This window comes from Anopheles arabiensis, chromosome 3 (assembly GCF_016920715.1).
Source record: "Anopheles arabiensis isolate DONGOLA chromosome 3, AaraD3, whole genome shotgun sequence".
In the NCBI taxonomy this organism is placed as follows: Eukaryota; Metazoa; Arthropoda; class Insecta; order Diptera; family Culicidae; genus Anopheles; species Anopheles arabiensis.
In genome coordinates, this window is record NC_053518.1 from 90,795,272 (window position 1) to 90,813,046 (window position 17,775).

At 40.4% G+C, this 17,775-nt stretch overlaps 1 protein-coding gene across 13 annotated transcripts in view; it reads right to left on the reverse strand.

Annotated features, from left to right (window-relative positions):
* Positions 1–5,520: 5,520 nt before the first annotated feature.
* The window catches only part of LOC120903553 (heterogeneous nuclear ribonucleoprotein L), a 184,035-nt gene continuing 171,780 nt past the window's right edge, over positions 5,521–17,775 (reverse strand). For 12 of the 13 annotated variants that reach the window (XM_040313047.1, XM_040313046.1, XM_040313058.1 and 9 more), the window contains one exon: positions 17,549–17,703. In XM_040313047.1, coding sequence (XP_040168981.1) covers positions 17,549–17,703 — 155 coding nt within the window. Of the gene's footprint in view, positions 17,704–17,775 lie in introns of all 13 variants that reach the window. The other variant, XM_040313045.1, reaches the window with a different exon arrangement.

A 17,775-nucleotide genomic window follows, 5' to 3' on the forward strand; every position in this document is an offset into this window, starting at 1 on the left:
AACCGTTCGGCATGGAGCTCGACGAGATTTTTATATTATTTTTCCTTTGTTTTTCGCTCGCCCACCACACCACCACCCCCTGCGCAATAACCCCCTATGTTCGGGTTTTTTTTCGCGCAAAGAGCAACCATGCCGTCGAGGCAGACGAGGTCGGTGCGCACGTTCGTGGTGGTGGTATGATACCGACCAGCGTATCGTGTTGCGCGTACAGGGATGGTCACAATAAATGGCTGACAAACTAAAAGGTAACTCCTTCAAAATAAGTACTTTTGTGATGAAGAAATACAGTGAATGTAAATCAAATTTAGGAACCGAAATAGAACCCTCAACTTACAAGCTAAGTAAAGCTATTATACATGCATTTGCCAACACAGCAAACGAAAGATAAATACCCCGTTATCACAAACTGTTAGCACAGCTGGACCCGCACACATAGCCGCCCTGTTGCTGTTTTTCTGCACAGTGCTGTACACACGATATTGTAGCGAAATCGTACCGAGCCCCGCCTGGCCTGCTCGCATATGTCCGTTCCCTTGCCGCCATTCCCCCTTTCGCCGTCCCCGGTCTTGGGCTGGGGGGTTATTTAAGAGTCGGCGCGTCCCCGCCATAGCCAATGTCCACGACCGGCCGAAGCCGAAGCGGAGATGAGGGGCCAGAGCATATGTTTTGGTGCTGAAGGCCGCCAATATAAAACGGCGAACGAAACGACATATCAGACGGATACGACAAATACAGTGGCGCGCGCGATTTATCGTGCTGCCGCATGCACGTGGCCGATGCAACGTGGATGTTGCGCGACATGAGGGGTGTGAAGTGTTTTTTTTTATAGGTTTTGCACGCGTTCTGCTGTTGTGTTCAATTAACAGAGTGGGGTTTATCAAAGTCATGTTGTTTTTAGCATGTCAAATAAGAAAATGGAGAAAAAGTGAGAACAATGAAAAATAATACAAAGACATGATAAATATGATAAAGCAATATCCGAAACAAATTCATAATAAGCAACATAATAAAAGTGGGAAGAAAGGATGAAATTTATAAGTAAATTGCAGATACAAATGACTGATCAAGACTGTTGCTCGATTGCGGGCCATCAAGACCATTTCTTTTTCTCAATTGATCTTAGAATCTCCGACCGTTTTAAGTAAAACTTTTAAGTCAGAGTCAAACTAACCTCCACTCTGCTTGGCCTTGTTCGTGATTCCTCGCTCGCAAATGCATGATGCAACGTTGCACCGTTTGATTGAAAATCCAAGCTTTGATGCACACAAACACACACACACACACTACTGTGAGTCATAATTGGCGCGCCGACGTTTGCTGCTCTGATCGTACCGACGAACAGCTCGTACACATAGACGCGAATCGCGCTCACGTAGTGATATGTACGAAGGGAAAGGTAAACACTCGGCAGTGACGTCACACGAGAGGGAGCAAATGTGTCCATTAAACCAGTTACAACCACACACAACCGCCAAAGCGCTACCGGTTGAACAACTTGGCGGCTCACTGTGGACACGCGGCGATCGTGGCAGGTGGTGTTGGATCCGGGTTATCGAGCACATCGGTGGGCTCGTCTCGTGCGTCGACTTGGTGGTGGGGTGCAAAGTAAAAAAACAGCAACCCCCTTTCCAACCACACATTCGCGCCATTTTCTGCCATTGAGTGTGTGTGTGTGTCTGGGCTTGAGAGCTTGTTGGAAAGGTGGTGTGTTGTTTCTTGAATTTCACAACCTTGGAACGCTGGATCAGCTGCATTGGAAAACGCTGTGTGGCAAACAGTTTTGGAGGTGTGTCCCTCTTGAATGTGTGTTGGTGTGCTAGCGGGGTAAGAGAAGCATAACGGAATGTGACTCTCCTCCACCACAAACACGTTCACGTTCCATTGACGATGATAATTTGACTTTGTCTGCACTTCACCGTCAAACGATTTGCGTCAACTTCGGTCCGAAAGGTACCGTGAATTGGATCTTTTGATTTCTTTTCTTATAAGTGTATATGCAAAAAGACACTGCCTAGCTTACAAACATCATCGAGCCAGCGATCACGTTTCAATCTGCTTAGGAGTTTTGCGTACGTAAGCATGCAAGTTCTCAACCCCGTGCGGTGGAACGAGTTTTAAATAGTTCAACTGTATTTCATTATTCCCTTTGGAAAATGTTATCAACGCGATTAATTGGATTCGTCGCTTGTTCAGGAATAGGTTATGGAAATGGCAATTTATAATTTAAAAATGATGATTTACCGACACGAATTCGATTGTCGATTGGATCGATTCGAGCTTTTAAAGCAGGACGGACGGGGACATGTATAATTTATGGCAATATAATTACGGCGGAATGATCGTTTGAGTGTTCTAACGATCCCGATTCGCAAAGCTGTCGAACAGGATTTACGAGCTGGCGCGATTAAGTGAGACAAACAAATGATTGTCGGTTGATTTACGATTCCATCCCTCTCGGAGAGCAGGAAACGTTAATGATAGATGTGATAAAATAAGAGCAAAAACAAGTGTTTCAACGACACGTGCTGTCTGTGTTAAGGTTAGACTTTCTGAAGAAGAAAAAAAATCCCCTGTTCCAACTGGTGACGTTCGAGAGCGCTTAGAAATCTACTATCAACTCTTGTCCAACCAGTTAAATGCAACTCTGGTTTGATAAATAGCTCAAGGACAGCCATTGAGAAAAGAGAAGTGAGTTTTGGTAGCTTTTGCTCTCTTTCTACTGAAGAATGCATTCATCAATTCAGCCACTGCTGTTTGTTCTCAATTGCTGATAGCATGTTTTGTCCATCTTGGTTTCGTTTTAATCACTTTAAATTGATTTCAATTTATCGTTCAACCGAAACTTGACCACAAACGTTTAAAAATAAAGTTTGGCCTTGATAGAAAATTACCGAAAACACGCAGCAAGCACCGTCGTGTCGTACAACGTTTGTAGCATGCCCAACGCGCGACAATGCAGCGCGACAAACGCTTTACAGTAAAGGACAAAATAATTAACACAGTGCGAAATGCAGCTGGCGGTGGAAATCTGTCGCGGTAGCTTTGAAAACTAGATGAAAAGAAAATGCCGTTTGCTGGTACATGTGAATTTTCACTACTGAATGATATTACACTTGCAATCACTGTGATATTTCTGCTAAAACAGCAAAAAACACAAATCCATGCTTCCCATTCCCTTGAAATATTTTTCTACATTTTCGATTGTTTTATTTGCGTTACCATTATTTTTTTTTTGTTTGTAGGTTTTAAGGTTTTTTCTTCTTGCATGATTTTTTAACTTTTACCTTTTCTTAACTTTATACTGTAATCCTCCATAGTGAGTACCGTTTATTCGCTGTTCGATGAACATATGGCTGCACCATATACGTTGTTGTTTTGCTTTTTGTGTGGCTTGTTCATCCAAAGCTTTGCAATGCAAATATCATCGTTGTCATTAACTATCACCCTTGATGCTTTCTTGCGTACTTTATTTAGTTTACTCTTCTTGTTTTCTTAGTTTCTTGGTGATCATACTTTCCTAGTTATTGTTATATTGATTTAGTGCCTTGCTTTACATGAATTGTTGACATCGTGCTGCTCTGGTGCGAATTATGATGCGATAAACTACTACAATGTGACGCACCCATGTTAAGAGAGAGGGTCGTGTGTTCAAACTGTGGTCGCTCTACAGAGTAAATGTTGTTGGTTGTTGAGTTTGCATTTTGTACAACTCGTGTACGATCAAACACGGCACACGGCGACCATTTGTTTGCCCCTTTTTCGTCAGAATTAAATTGTGCTTTTAGGCGATATTTGGTCTCATTTCTCGGTGCGATTTTTTTTGCTTGCCTTCGCTCATTCGTTTTCTTAATTAACAGGTTACCTACAGTAATTAATAAAAGCTAACCAAATTTGGTTTCCTTCAGCTTTCTGGCTGTTGTAAAGAGTGCTATATAGCTCTTCTTCTAACAACCGAACCATTATGCTCTTCAAGCAGAATAAAGCGCCTAACATACGTTAGAAATTGCTGTTGTGCAATTGTTCAAGGGTTTTCATTTATCGGCTCTTGTTATCCTCATCGAAAGTACAGCTCAACGCCATACGCCTTCACTTCTTTTTACCATTCTTGTTGTGTGTATTTTTATTAAGGGTTTTCTTGTTTGCTTCGTTTACTGTACTGCATTTAAAATAATTCGGTACATATTTGTGTAACTTTTCTCTCATTTTCCCCCACTTTTATTTACATAGTTTTCCAGTTTCATGTTTGTAGATGTTCTGATTCACGATCTAAAAACTCACTACACGTTGTAGTTATCAGCATAGACACGGCGGGCAGAAAAGATGGACGACACGATGGTTAGAGTACATGAGGAAAGGGTTAGTATCATAGTAGTAGGCGCTGGGATAACACATCCGACTTCGATTGTATTTTGTGCGGACACTGTGGTTACTTTGATGGTTTGTTGTGGGCTCTTTTTTTGTTTGTTTGTAATTGGCTAGTTGTGTGTGTCTTTTGCGGATAAACTTACGTAGATTGTTCTGAACAAAGAGCGTTTTTAAGTTTTGTTGCATGTGGGTTGTTTGGCATTTTTCGTCCCTTAGTTTTTTGTTTTGTTCTTTTTTTTTTGGTTACTTTTCATGCATTTTAAAATAGTAAATAGTTTCCATTAGCTCTACGCATATTATAGATACGTTTTTTTGTTGTTTTTTGGTAGACGGTGTTGTGTATACAGTTTACAGTCATTTTTAAAACATTGATCCCTGACATTGCGCAAAAAACGTCTTGCGTCCTTAACGCTTTCGCCCTTTTCATTTTTCAGCGATGCAACTTTTTTTTACCGTTTTTATGTTTTTTTTTCTTCTAGAAATGTTTTAGTTCTCATTAAAAGGTAAAATGAGCTTTTGTTTATGCATGTTGTATGAAAACAGATCGAAAACAGATTCGAGACAGTGTAAGATCAACATTAACATCCGTGGCAGGCGATAGCAATAGACAGGTGGGATAGTAAAAGCCTCGTGAGATCCCACGGGCTATAACAAGCACAAGAACGATCAAAACAAATGTTAGAACACAATAAAACAAAGGTTCATACACAACAATCAAATTGTTTCCGTGAACAATTTTCAAATAGGAACTATTCTTCGACACAACTCAGCAAGTAAAACTCAATTTGATGGCTTGTAGGTAAGGGGTTTTATCCGTTTTTGTTGTTTCCTCCACCATCTTCTTTTGCCATCTGTTTGCCGTTTTCATGTTTTGTTTTCATCTCTTAGCTGCTAGTTTAATATCTCTAACTAGTTACTCATTTAGGTTTATCGATCGTTTGTTCGTTTGTTCGTTCTAACACTTTTCTCGCCGTTTCACCTTCACTTTCCAACATGCTTTTACACACAGGTATTTTACGCTTTCGGCTTTTTTCTTTTGTTCACCTGTTCCGTTTTACACTTTAATAATTGACAGTAGAGATTTCTGCTTAACATCATCATCGTTTTGCTGCTGTTTATCGTATATGATTTGGGTTTAGCTGTGTATGTGAGTTTTTCTTTTGTTTTGTTTAATTTGCTTGCAGGCTGTAATGATAGTGCTTAGGGTTGTGCAAGTTTAGAGTCCTACACGAGTGAGTGGGTGGATTTGTCTGTGCTCTCTGCTCTATGTACGTGTGCGCTATAACATTCAGCATAGTAATGGCGGGATAAAAGGGGATTGTGATGAGCGTACGGGGTTCGGGGTTTCCTCCTGTATACGCGATCGAAGCGGAGCAGCGAAAGTCTCCAAAGTCTTCGATCGGTTTAGATTTTTGTATATTGCAAGTGCTTCCGGGTTTATGGTTTTTGTTTGTTTGTTTTGGTTTTGTTTTAGTTTTGTGTTTGTTTTTTTTTTTTAATTTGCTAGTCACACTACCGCACACTAGTTAGTTTCATGCTAGGATTATGGAATTGCTTCTCTACTTTTAGTGTGTATAGCTATCACTATACTTTCCTACAAGTTAACAAGCCCCTCCCCGAATAGTTCCGTTTCAAATACTTCAGAACGGGTTGTGATAATGGTTGGAGTTGTGCCTTACATCAAATTGACTACTTTACGTTGGCATGATAGGGTGTCACTATAAACCATAGCGAACAATGGCTTCGAGCAATGGAAAGAGTCGTCGTTTTTGGGATAATATGTACAAAATATCTTTATATTTTTATGTAACATGAATTATCAAATAAAATATGAATGATCTATACGAACAATTATCTATCCAATAATCGATTAAAGTCTAGGTACATAAAAATTGATTCTACTTACCCTACAAAATATCTTCAACCATTCGAAAGATGGGAAAATCAAGGCAAGACGAGGATGCATTGGCAAACTGCTTTGGACAAAGTAATGCGCAAATAAAGCAAATTAATCGTTTTGGGAAGGCGCAGTACAGTGAGACAAACGAAAGGACGAAAGGCCTTTTTGGGGGGAAATAACGGACGGACGAGAACGGACAAACAGGCAGACAGACAGACAGACAGTCAGACAGACAGACGGACAGACGGACAGGATGGATGGACAACAACGGGCAGGTGACTGTTGATCGTGACGTGTAAACCGCTCTGTGTGGTGATGAAAGCGCACTGTTGACTGTTGATGTATTGGTGGTGGTGGTGGTGGTGGTGAAGGTCGTGATATTGTTCGTGTAAACTGGTTTCTGGTGGGCTGTGGGTGTTTGCTCTCTCGTTTTGGCTCGGTTTCGGAATGTTGGTTCCACAATTGCATAAAAGTAACGGGTAAAAAAGTAACATAAAAAAAGAAAAATGTAAATATAATTACTAAAATGTGTACAGAAATAAGTAAATAGGAAAAACATAGTAATAGAGTATGAAAAGAATAATAAAATCACTAAAACAAACAAAAGAACTTAAAATAAAAAGGGCAATTTCTCAAACAGTATCGAACAAATAAGAACCGTCCCGGTACATGGAACATACTTCCATCGAAACGAAAAATCTAATTGACACAAAACGAGAACGAGAAAACGAGAAAATGAAAACAAGTTTAGTTTTGTGTTTTTATGGTTTTTTCTTTTTTTTTTCTTCAGTGTTTAAATGTATAATGCGTGTATTAATGTATTTCTTTTTGTTTTGTTACATGTAAGGGAGAGCTAGAGAGAGAGAGAGTGAGGGGGGAATATATTAATTTATATGTTTTTTGTTGTTGTTTTTACTAGCAAATCTAATAGCAATTTGTATTTTTTTTTTGTATTTGTTTTCTCTATCCCGTTTATTTCTTCTGATGTTTTGTTGTTTCTGTTGATCTGTTTTTGACTGTTATTATGTTATGCTTGCTTGTTTTGAGTTTTATGTTGGTTTAGTTGGTTTGTGGTTGTGGAATGGGATCGTTCTTTTGTTTTTGTTTTTGTTTTGCTCCATTTGCACACAAACAAAAATGTAACTCATTAGTGTTGCATTCAGCCCCTTTTCTTATGAGCTTCTTGTGTTCTTGTGTGTTTGTGTATTGTTTTATATAAGTGTGTGCATGTCAATATGTAATATCTGGATGTTTATGTTTTCCCCATATCACCACCATCATTTTAGATATGACATTACAGGCTCCCCTGACCTTGGTTTGTTTTAATAATTGATCTCTCTATTGTTATTAGTTTTTGTTTTGTTTTCCTTCTTTCTACTCTACAGCAACATTCATGTGTGTATGTATGTGGCGGTACACGCTTTATGCAATGTGTTAACACATTAATCGTTTTGTTATTTAGTGTTGTGTTTTATGTGTTTGCTGATTCTGTGTACGTGTTGTAATGTTTCTGGAACTAAACCCCACTTCGGTTTGTGTTAGGTTTTGCAAACTGACAGACTACTACTGGTTTCGATTACTTCTGCGGAGGGGAGTATTATTGTTGTATTACTACTACAGTGTTTGAACTGTATTTCTTTTCTTTTTTTTTGGGGTAGCGTCGGCGGCAGAAACGGGACAAAGAGTTTTATGTTTTTGCTCTCTTTGTTGACCACCACCATCATCGCTTCATCGTGTGTGAGTGTGTTTACTCTCTACTCTACTCGGTTAAGTTTTACACCGCACCGGGGCGCTGCTGTGAATTGTTACTTCTTTCACTTGCCATGTTCTACTAGCCATTTTCAAATTATACCTTTCATCCTGCTGTGTGTGTGTGTTTTTATAGCTACTACAGTTGCTATTGGGTTTGCTACCTCTTTGTTGCCTTCTTTTAGCTTTTGTTTTAAGTGTGTATTACATCCATTCCCGTCTTTCCTACCCCTTGTTTGTGTGTTTATGTTTTGCTTTCCTTTGTTTTGCAAATGTAACGGGTGATGAAAGAACGGCGATGATGATGGCGCGTGTAGGTAAGTGTAAGAGTGTAATTTTAAGTGTAAGTGTGTAACATTTATGCACTATTAACCCCTATTAACCCGGTGAAACATACAAGGACAGTGGAGTGGAGAGCAGGAAGAAGAGAGATAAAGCAGAGCTTTTCTCTCCTTCTTTTGCTCTCTCTCTCTTTGTCTCTTTCGACACAGTTTCATCGCTGAAATAATGTGTGTACTTATTTTTTATGGTATTTTCTCTACAATTTAGACCATTTATTCCTTTCACCCTAAATATGTAGCGTACGTCTCTCCTTTGTACGCATGGTATGCATTGTTATGTTATGTAGTTAATGTATTTTCATATGTTTTTTTGTTGTATGTATGTATGTATTGTATGTATTGTATGCATGTATGTATAAGTGTTTGCCTACGCGCTTTTTGTTGCAGCTGTAGCAGCGATAGTAGTAGTAGTAATAGTTTTTAGTGATAGTAGTAATGATAATGGTGGTAGACTGATGGTGTTGGTGAATTGGTGGTGGTGGTAGTGGTAGTAGTAGTAGACAGCAGCAGTAGTAGAAGTGGTGAGCACCGTTATTTGTGTTTTTTTTCCACCGTTTTTTCCCCCTCACTAACGCACACACACAAACACACACGTGTGTGTATAGGTGAGTGTACGCTCGTGCACCAGGAGAGAAGAGATAAAGAGTATTTATGCTCGCAAACGATATGTTTTGTTCTAGATTTATTTGTTTCTCTTAGGTCAGATATTTTATTTTACTTTATCTTACGTTTACGTGTTTTGTTTGCCTTTGCCTCTTTTCTTCTGTTATTTTTGCTCCTTTACTTCCTTACTTGCATCCTCCCACTTGCCATTCTCTTGGCACATACAACTACCAAAAGTGTTTTGCTGCCTTTTTAGTTCCACGTCTTTCTCCATCTGTGTATGTGTGTGTGTTGTGTGTCCTTCTGTAAGTGTGTAGACTGTAAATGTGTCGCGTGTTGTTGTTACTGTTACTGTCTTTCCTTTTCCCTTCTTGTTTTCGATGTTTCAATGGCTGCTTGTCAAACCGGCTGACAATGACATAGATAATGATAATGATACTAATAAATACATAATAACAACATCCCCGCGTCAAAACTCAGCTGTCAATGTGCAAATCCTGACAGCTGTCATCATTTAAAGCAAGCCGTGGTGCTTTTTCGATTTCCTCCCCCCATTTTCCACTCAGTGAGTTTGTTTTAACGCTAAAGCACAATCTTTTCCAGTTTAAAGTCAACATTTCCGGGTTTAAATAATATAGGAAATGGGATCATCATCCTGCCGACAGGATCGCGTGTGGATGCGATGGAACGGAAACGGTTGATTTCGTTGTGTTTATGTGATCCAGCTTGTTTCTCTCCTGTAGTAGTTTACCATACAGCCGGAAAGAAATGAATTAATGATTGAAAGGAAAAAGGTAAACCAACGCACACAAAAAACTATCCTTCTCACCCTGGGTGCCATTTTCATGTGGTCCACTAAATACACACACTACTCACGCACTTTCACGCTTACAACAAGTTTGCTAAAAATTTGCTATCCTCCATTGTTTCTTACCCATTTTGTAGCCTTCACCTTCAGTTACCTTTTCCTATTAAAATTAGCTAATCTTGCCGTGTCTGAAGAAGCCGTCTAGCCTTCAACATGTTGCGATTCCTTTGCGATTCGTTTCGCCTTCTCTCTCTCTCTTTCTTTACTACAGTTGCACTTTTCTTCTTTCCTTTGGCACGTCATTCTCTCTATTCTCTTCTATTCGGGTTTTCCAATTAGCGGGCGTGTGGGGAGTTTTCCATTTTTTGCCTTTGGAAGTGGTTTAATTTAAATTAAGCAAATTGTTTTGCAGGTTCGTACCTGCCTTTTCTGTCTTGTCCTTTTTCTAGTTTTGCCTGCGTTTGTGTGAAAGTTTGTGTGTTTCGAGTGCTTGAAAAGTTCGAGTTCCGTTCCGGGTAGGCACATACATTTGTTGTTTTTTTTTTCATTTGCTTCTGTGTATGTTTGTGTCCGTGTCTGCGCTGAAGTGTGTTGTGCTGATGTTGCATTTAGTTCGTTTGTTTGTTGTTGTTATTTTGGTAGAGAAAAATAATTGACACTTGCCTTTACATCGACTGTGCGCGGCGTTCCGCAGCAGATCAGTAGATCGGTCTCCGGTTTCCCGGGAGCCGCGGGCCGCGGTAGAGAGAAAACAGATTCGGAACAACACTGTGTGCTACCCGCCTACAGTGTTGGAGGCCCTCGATTGGACCACACAGTTGGGCTTTTGCTTTGTTTGCTTTGCATATGTATATAGGGATAGAGGAGGCCATCATGTCCAGTGGGGTGGTGGTGGTGCGTAAATTGTCCTTTGATTTTCTCCTTCCATTCTTGTCTCTATTTGTCTCGGTTTGGCGTTTTTGCTGTTCATCCAAGATTTGTTTTTGTTTCCTTCATTGGTCTTGTTCTGTTTTTTCATGCACTTTATCCAATATCATTGCACACACCTGCTTGCTTTCTTCCCTTTTACTTTCATACTTTGTTTTTTGTTTTGTTTCTTTTTTTGTTTGTCTGCACGAGTTTTTTTTATCTCTCTTTTACATTTTAGCACTAACATTTAGCCTACTTTTGCTTAGAATTTGTCTTAAGTTTTTCTTTTGCTTTCTTAAGATACAATAATGCTATTTAGTATATCAATTATTTCCCTCTCTCTCTCTATTTATGTGTGTGTGTAAGTTGTGATTTTTCTCTTCTTTTCCTTCTTTTCATAAACACACACACATTTTAGTTGTGTTTATTATTAGGTTTTTCTTTTTATACTTTTATGCTTTTACTCAATATTTAATGGGTTGTTCACGCTCCATTTGTTCGTCTTCGCTCTTCGTCAAAGACCATTATCGCTGGAGGCGTGTTTAATTTGACTTGGATGCTTTCTTTTCAAATGTTTATGTGTTGAGAAATGTCACGGAACCAATATCTATATTCCCTTCCCGAAAAAGGGTCAGCACTGAGCACTAAACGAACTATCCAAATACACTACCATCCACCGCGGTTTTCTAAAGCGGAGCTGCTAATTTTCCTTAATTCGAGCTTGTTTTTTTTTTGTCTCGGTTCCATACACATCCGAACAGAAAGCTTCGTAACAAACGCGAACGGAACAAAACAAAAAACCGATTCATCATAGCCATACTAATGTTGTTCAGCTTAACAAGTAAGACACGAAACGAAACGATTACACACTCACAGATCCACTCACCCTAATCTCCTGCGCCGATATCGATATGTTCAATTCGTTCGCACCATAAACACACACACACGCGCGCGCGCGCGCTACCATCTTTCACACTCATCGGTCTAGCTTCCGCACCCATCGATCGTAGACGATCGAGCACTCTTTTCCCCTTTTATTTTCGCAACCATTAAATATTGTCGTAAATTGCCTCACACAACGGGTGCCGTTGTATGTCGTTTAAATAAAATGCGCCCTTATGCACACCTTCCCCTCTTCGATTTCACCTACAGATGGGATTTCTCTCCTTGCTTTGTGTTTTTAGTAATAGTTCAGTAAGTAGCACGATCTCTTTAAGAGGAGAGCTTCAGTTTTGTTCTGTTTCTGTTCCGTTTTGTTTGCTGTGTATATATATTAAAGGTGGGAATAGGTTTTTCTTCTCTCGGAGCGTTAACAAACACGCTCTCTGTACCTCGTGGTACAGTGCCCTCGCACCGGGATCACGCTGGCATCATTGAAAATTAGTCTACTTATGAAGCTAAAGGTAAGGTAAGGTAATAAATAGAAAACGCGACTAACTGATTGTAGCGTGTCTCGGCGCCAGAAAAAAACACGTAATTATTGCACAGCTTGAAACGATTGGCTATTTAGAAGAAGTGAAATAGGAAACAAACGGTACACAACTCGATCACCCGCCCCCCTTGTTTTGCAGGCTTCAGTTCTGTACGATTGAGCAAAAACAAACCTACTTATGCCTTCCGAAGGGTGTAGGTAGATCGAGAAGTAAATGTGTTCGTTCGATTGCTTTTGCAGTTTTCTTTTCAAAGAGAGAAGAAATGTTGAAAGGGAAAGGAGTGGGATTAAAAAAAAGAAGATACTATTCAGTTTTGCCTTACTTAACAACAGCTTTGTAACAGATTGCGTTCGGGGGTCTTTTTCTAAAATGATTTTAAAAACCTAAAGCCGATAACAATTCTTATTGATTGCACATTACACATAGAAGTCCCCCCCTCGGTAGCACTCTTGCGAAGTGCCCCTTCTTCTCTTTTACAGTACTTAAAACAACAAGAAACACCCAACCATAAACACACACACACACGTACTCTCGCTTCCACAGCCTGATAGTGGGAAAAAATGATTCTAATTTAATCATAGAGCTAACCTTTAATTGTCTTTAAATCGTTCGGTTTCGTTAAAAACGGGGACTGATTGATACTGCTGGCATTCTTCTTCTTCTTCTTCTTCTTCTTCTTCTTCTTGAGAAACTTGATTGTATCTAGTGGAGCAAAAAAGCAGTCGTAACAGTGGTTCGGGCAGGTGGTAATGTACTGGAAAAATAAATGGAAACTATTTACGCCATTGTTTAGATGATTGCCTACTCCGTTCACTTCCGTTTCTATCCAGACCTTTCCTCTAGGTGGGTTCATTCTATTAGCGGGCGTACGTACACTACACGCAGCAGACACACACACACACTCATCATTGCGCTTCGGTCTGTTCTCTAAAATCTTTCTGCTAAAATTGGGGGGTAAATAAATGAGGCTCCTAGTCGCGTGAAGTGTTTCGTTTTTCTCTTGCTCTCTCTCTCTTTATCTTGCCCTAATTGTCTCTTTATATCCGTTTTTCTCTAGGGAGGAATTTTTCCTCCCCATTTTGCTTGGTTAAACATAGTTGGTTTCTTCTATTTCTTGTTAGCTGTAAAATGATATTATTTCAACATTGGACCACCATATACATTATTATTATTATTATTGATTATTTGTTTCATACACACACACACGCGCGCGCGCACTTCTCTGTGTCTTTTTAAATCGTTTTTCGACTGGACATAGTTCCTTTTCCGCCATTCCGAAAAATGGCTCCACAAAAGGACACACTTCCTTCTTGTCGGCCATCTTTACTGTGTAAATATAAGTATGTGTATAATTCTTCCACGGGATCTGTCTGTTTCCCATCTCTTGCAAGAAGTCCTCAAATGGTTGTCTTCCTAAAGATTCGTCCAAATATGGTTCGGGAGAAGTGTTTAGGCTTTTTGCCGTCCGCACGACGCGTGAACGCGACGAGTGCGCTCTGTCCTCTACGCACCCAAAATTGTTGCTGATAGTAACGTTTCGCTAGGATATGTAGATTCTGAAGAAAAAGGGAAATACAGGAAAAATAAAACCAAAAGGAGACCAAAACAAAAGTAAACAAATGAAAAGTGGGATGATTTACTGCGGTCGAGGTTGGTTCTTTCAAGACGGTTGCCTAGAAGCGTTTCCATTTCATCCTTTTCTCCCTCTCGCACTCTTCAATTCGGCTCGGTGAACGAGCACACGTTTTTTTTCCAGTTGAATTTCAATCTATTCTTCTTTATTGAAACAATAAGAAAAAAAAAAACTACGAAACAAAAAAACCGAGATGCTCAATTCCTAAAACTCCAAACAAAAAGAGAAAACAAAACATTCTAAACCGAACCGCTACACTAATACACAGACACTTGACCACTTTTAGAGAGAAAAAGGGTTCAAAGACTCTCTTAGATTGCACACATATCAACGGATTTGCTGTTGATTTACTGCAGGTTTTGTTTTTGTGTTTTGCCTTTTGTTTGGTTTGCTCGTGTTGTTTGTTTGCACTTTTCCCTTCAAAACAGAAAAAAACGAAAACTCATAACCAGATTTTGCCGCACTAAGCACTAAAAAACCTAGACGAAAGTACTAAAAGCTAAACATTAATTATAGTTAAGAATAATAATAAAAATAGTAATAAAAAAAAGCTCTAACAAAACGTCTTACACATCGAAATGTTCTCTAATGATGATGCTAGTAACATAAGTGCCTAGGTAAACGACAAGATCAAGTAGAAAAGGGAAACAAAACGAAGAGAAAAGAAGAAAACAACGATGATGATAATATGATATAAAGACAATGATTTACAGGAAAACACGCTAAAACTTCAAACAGTTTTTCGTAACACTCGTTCCATGTTTTCCCCTACTTCCGTTTTCCCGGTTCTTTGCGGCAAATGTCTTCGAAACGACGGCGACGATTTCAACAGGTGTTTTCTTCGGTGCGGTGTGTGTGTATAGTGGCTTTGTTTTGTTTATATTGGTGGTGTATATTGTGGTGTAATGCTGTGGTGTAATCAAGTTTATTGCGTGTGCCCGCTTTGTTTTTTTCTTTTTTAGCCTCCATTATGCAGGCCAGAGTAGCGTTGGCGGGTGTGCGATTTTGTAGGTGTTTCTTGCTGCGAAAGTTGTGTGAGAGTAATGGAAAGGGGTAGGTTTATGTGTGTGTGTGTGTGTGAGTGTGTTTGATTATTTGTTTGTTGTAGCTCGTACGTAAAAACTAAGGACACAACTGTAATTACTTAACCATTTCTAAAACATATACTTAGGCGCTTAGATTAGTGAATTTTGTCTCTGCTTGGCTTACGCCACAGCTCCCCGCGTGCTTTGTAGCAGTAATTGAATGGTTGTTCGGTTGCGATTGTACAACGGATGATGATTGAGCGTTGGTGCCAATATGCTGCTGACATGAAACAAAAAAGGTTACAGAAAGTGCGAAACGAGTTCGATTACCTTCTTCTAACGAATTACAAACGGAGTGTGCGTGTGTGTGTGAGAGAGAGAGAGAGTGTAGATGCGTGTTATTTTGTTGTTGTGTTGGATGTGTTCAAGTGTTCACCGCTTCATCGAACGCAATTTCGACCCTAAACCCATTTGCGTGTTGTTTCGTTCGTGCGCATCATCGCCATCTGGGTATGTGGCGCTTACAATATCATATAGTTTCTGCTTTTGTTCATGTGTTTCTCACATTCATGCCATTCTTAAGTTTATTTTCCTCGATCGAAATTCATCCCTTTTCTTTAACTAGTGCTTATGTGAGCTTCTCGTACCAGCGAAATCTTGCCTTAAACTCTGAAACGAAAGACAAGCTACCGAGAGCCACAGATCAACTAAAGACAAACAAATCGAATACATTCTACATGCGTGCACACGGGTTCTGTTAGCAACACTGGCTAACGTATACACAGGGCACACACGCGCGCGCACACACCCAAACATCCATTATTAGCACACAGACATGCACACACACACCTTGCTGGCGGCAGTGCATCTTCACGTTCATACTCGTGGCCGTGTCATTAATCAAGAGGACTACGGCCATGCCACATGCGTACCGTTCATCACAAACAAGCGCACATTCGGGAGAGAGAAGGAGAGGGAAGGACACACAGAGGAGAAGATGAAGATTGATGTATAGAGAGTGAGAGCAGCAGCAGCAGCAGATTGCACATTACAATTGTTACTATCCTTCATACTAGCTGTTGTTTTTGTTGCCCTCTGAATTAGACGATTTGTTTGTGTCAATCTTCATCTCGATTCTTCCACTGCACACTCTCTTGACCCTTCCCTGCCTAGTATTCACCCGAATGCTGTGCAATTTTTCCTCTAAATTAGTAAACAATAAATAATGTCTTTTCTCTTGTTGGTTGTATCAAAGTATCTAAGGGCTCATGGAGGAAGAAATTTAAGAAGAACAAATGTGAAAAAAGAAGAAGCAATTGATGATAATAACAAACGGGAAGAAAAATTATTGAAAAATTGCGAAAAAAAACTAAAAAAGGAATTATCGAAACGAAAACAACAATCTGGGGATAGATAGATAACAAGGACAGAAGAACAGTAGTCGTTCTGATAGTTTAGTTAAGGTTACTTCTGCTTACTTAATTGTCTAAAAATCGAACACACGGCGATGCACACTTAGCTGCTGCACCACCGCCCTCTGCCGGCCAGTTCGCAAAGTTACCTTTTTGTTTGTTTGTTTGTTATCTTTTTGTTCTCTTTTGCAATGTTTCCTCCTCTCAATGTTCTCCTTTTTTGGTTTCAAAGCTTTCTTGATTCACGCGCGCGGGGGATCTGTTTGCCGACCGGTTTCAGTTACGCTTCTTCGTTTGCTGTCGTTCTCCTATCCTCCTTTCCTGTTTCCTGCCTTTCCTTCTCCGAACGTCAACAGCTCCTAGAGTCTTTTCTTTTCTAGTTGATTGTGACGATTGTTGCACGATGATGTGAGGGGGGGTTTGCGATTGTAAAGCAATTAAAGAAAACGGACAAAACGAACCGAAGGCCGTTTCGTTTTTGTGGGTTTGAGAATTGGGGGAATCGGGGTTTCAGCCATCAACACTGTAGTATCTTCACTATCATCATCTTCCGGTGGTTTACTTTCGTTTCGCGCGTTCACTGCCTCCTTCCCATGTAGTGTTTTTCTTTGCTTCCGTTGGCTAATAACATAAAAAATAAACTTCTAACCGTACAATACACACACACATACATACTGTATCTTATTATAGGCTGGACGAAAAAACAAACCCCGCGAGTGTGCGTGCGCACACACACACACACATCACAAAACGGAGAGCGCGGATAGTGGCGCTTTTCGCTTTTCTTGCTCTCCCTCCCTCTTCCAAGCCTTTGCTCATCTACAGCATATCTCTAATTTAAACGTTTCTGGTTTTTACGGCTGCTTGAGTTCACGTAGCTCTAACTTAACACACTACTTGTAGCGCAATATGGATAGACGAGGAGTCGTGAGCGTTGCTGCCACTCACGAACGCGAGAACGCGTGTGCCGCCCACAAACGAGCAGCGATGCTTCATCATTATGGAAGGTGAATGAATATGCCGGATCGGACACAGGACAACAACAAAGAAGAAAAAAGAAAAAGAAAACACGGTGGTTGTTTTACGATAGTTGATGAGCTTTCCCTGCCGCCCCTCGCTGGCTCGCTTGGCCGGAGGATGAAACGGCAATATGATACGGGGCCGGTATTAATATCGCATTTCTTCTTCTATTACGCCACCTCATCTCTATAAGCATCACATCTAACACTCATACACACATTACACAGGGATGAACCTGCCCCGAAGCCCTACGGTTGCGCCTACTCGCACCGGAATCGCAGCATTTCGCGCACAAAGCAACGGTCTTGGGGAGCGGCGGCGACGGCGGCATGTGATGGACGACGATCGATTTATCGGGCCTGCATCGGTTCGTCCTCGGCACCGGGCGACGTCTGCACGACCGAGCCGGCCTGCTTCATGTTCTCGATGTTTTCGTTGTTCCACGCGCCGTTCATCGTTTTCGAGGACGAGAAGCAGAGCTTCATGATGAACGGGAACTTTGTGCCTAAAAGATCGCAAAGATGAGTGTTAGTAAGAGCGTTTTGATCGCAAGCGGGAAGCCTCTCTGCACACGGAA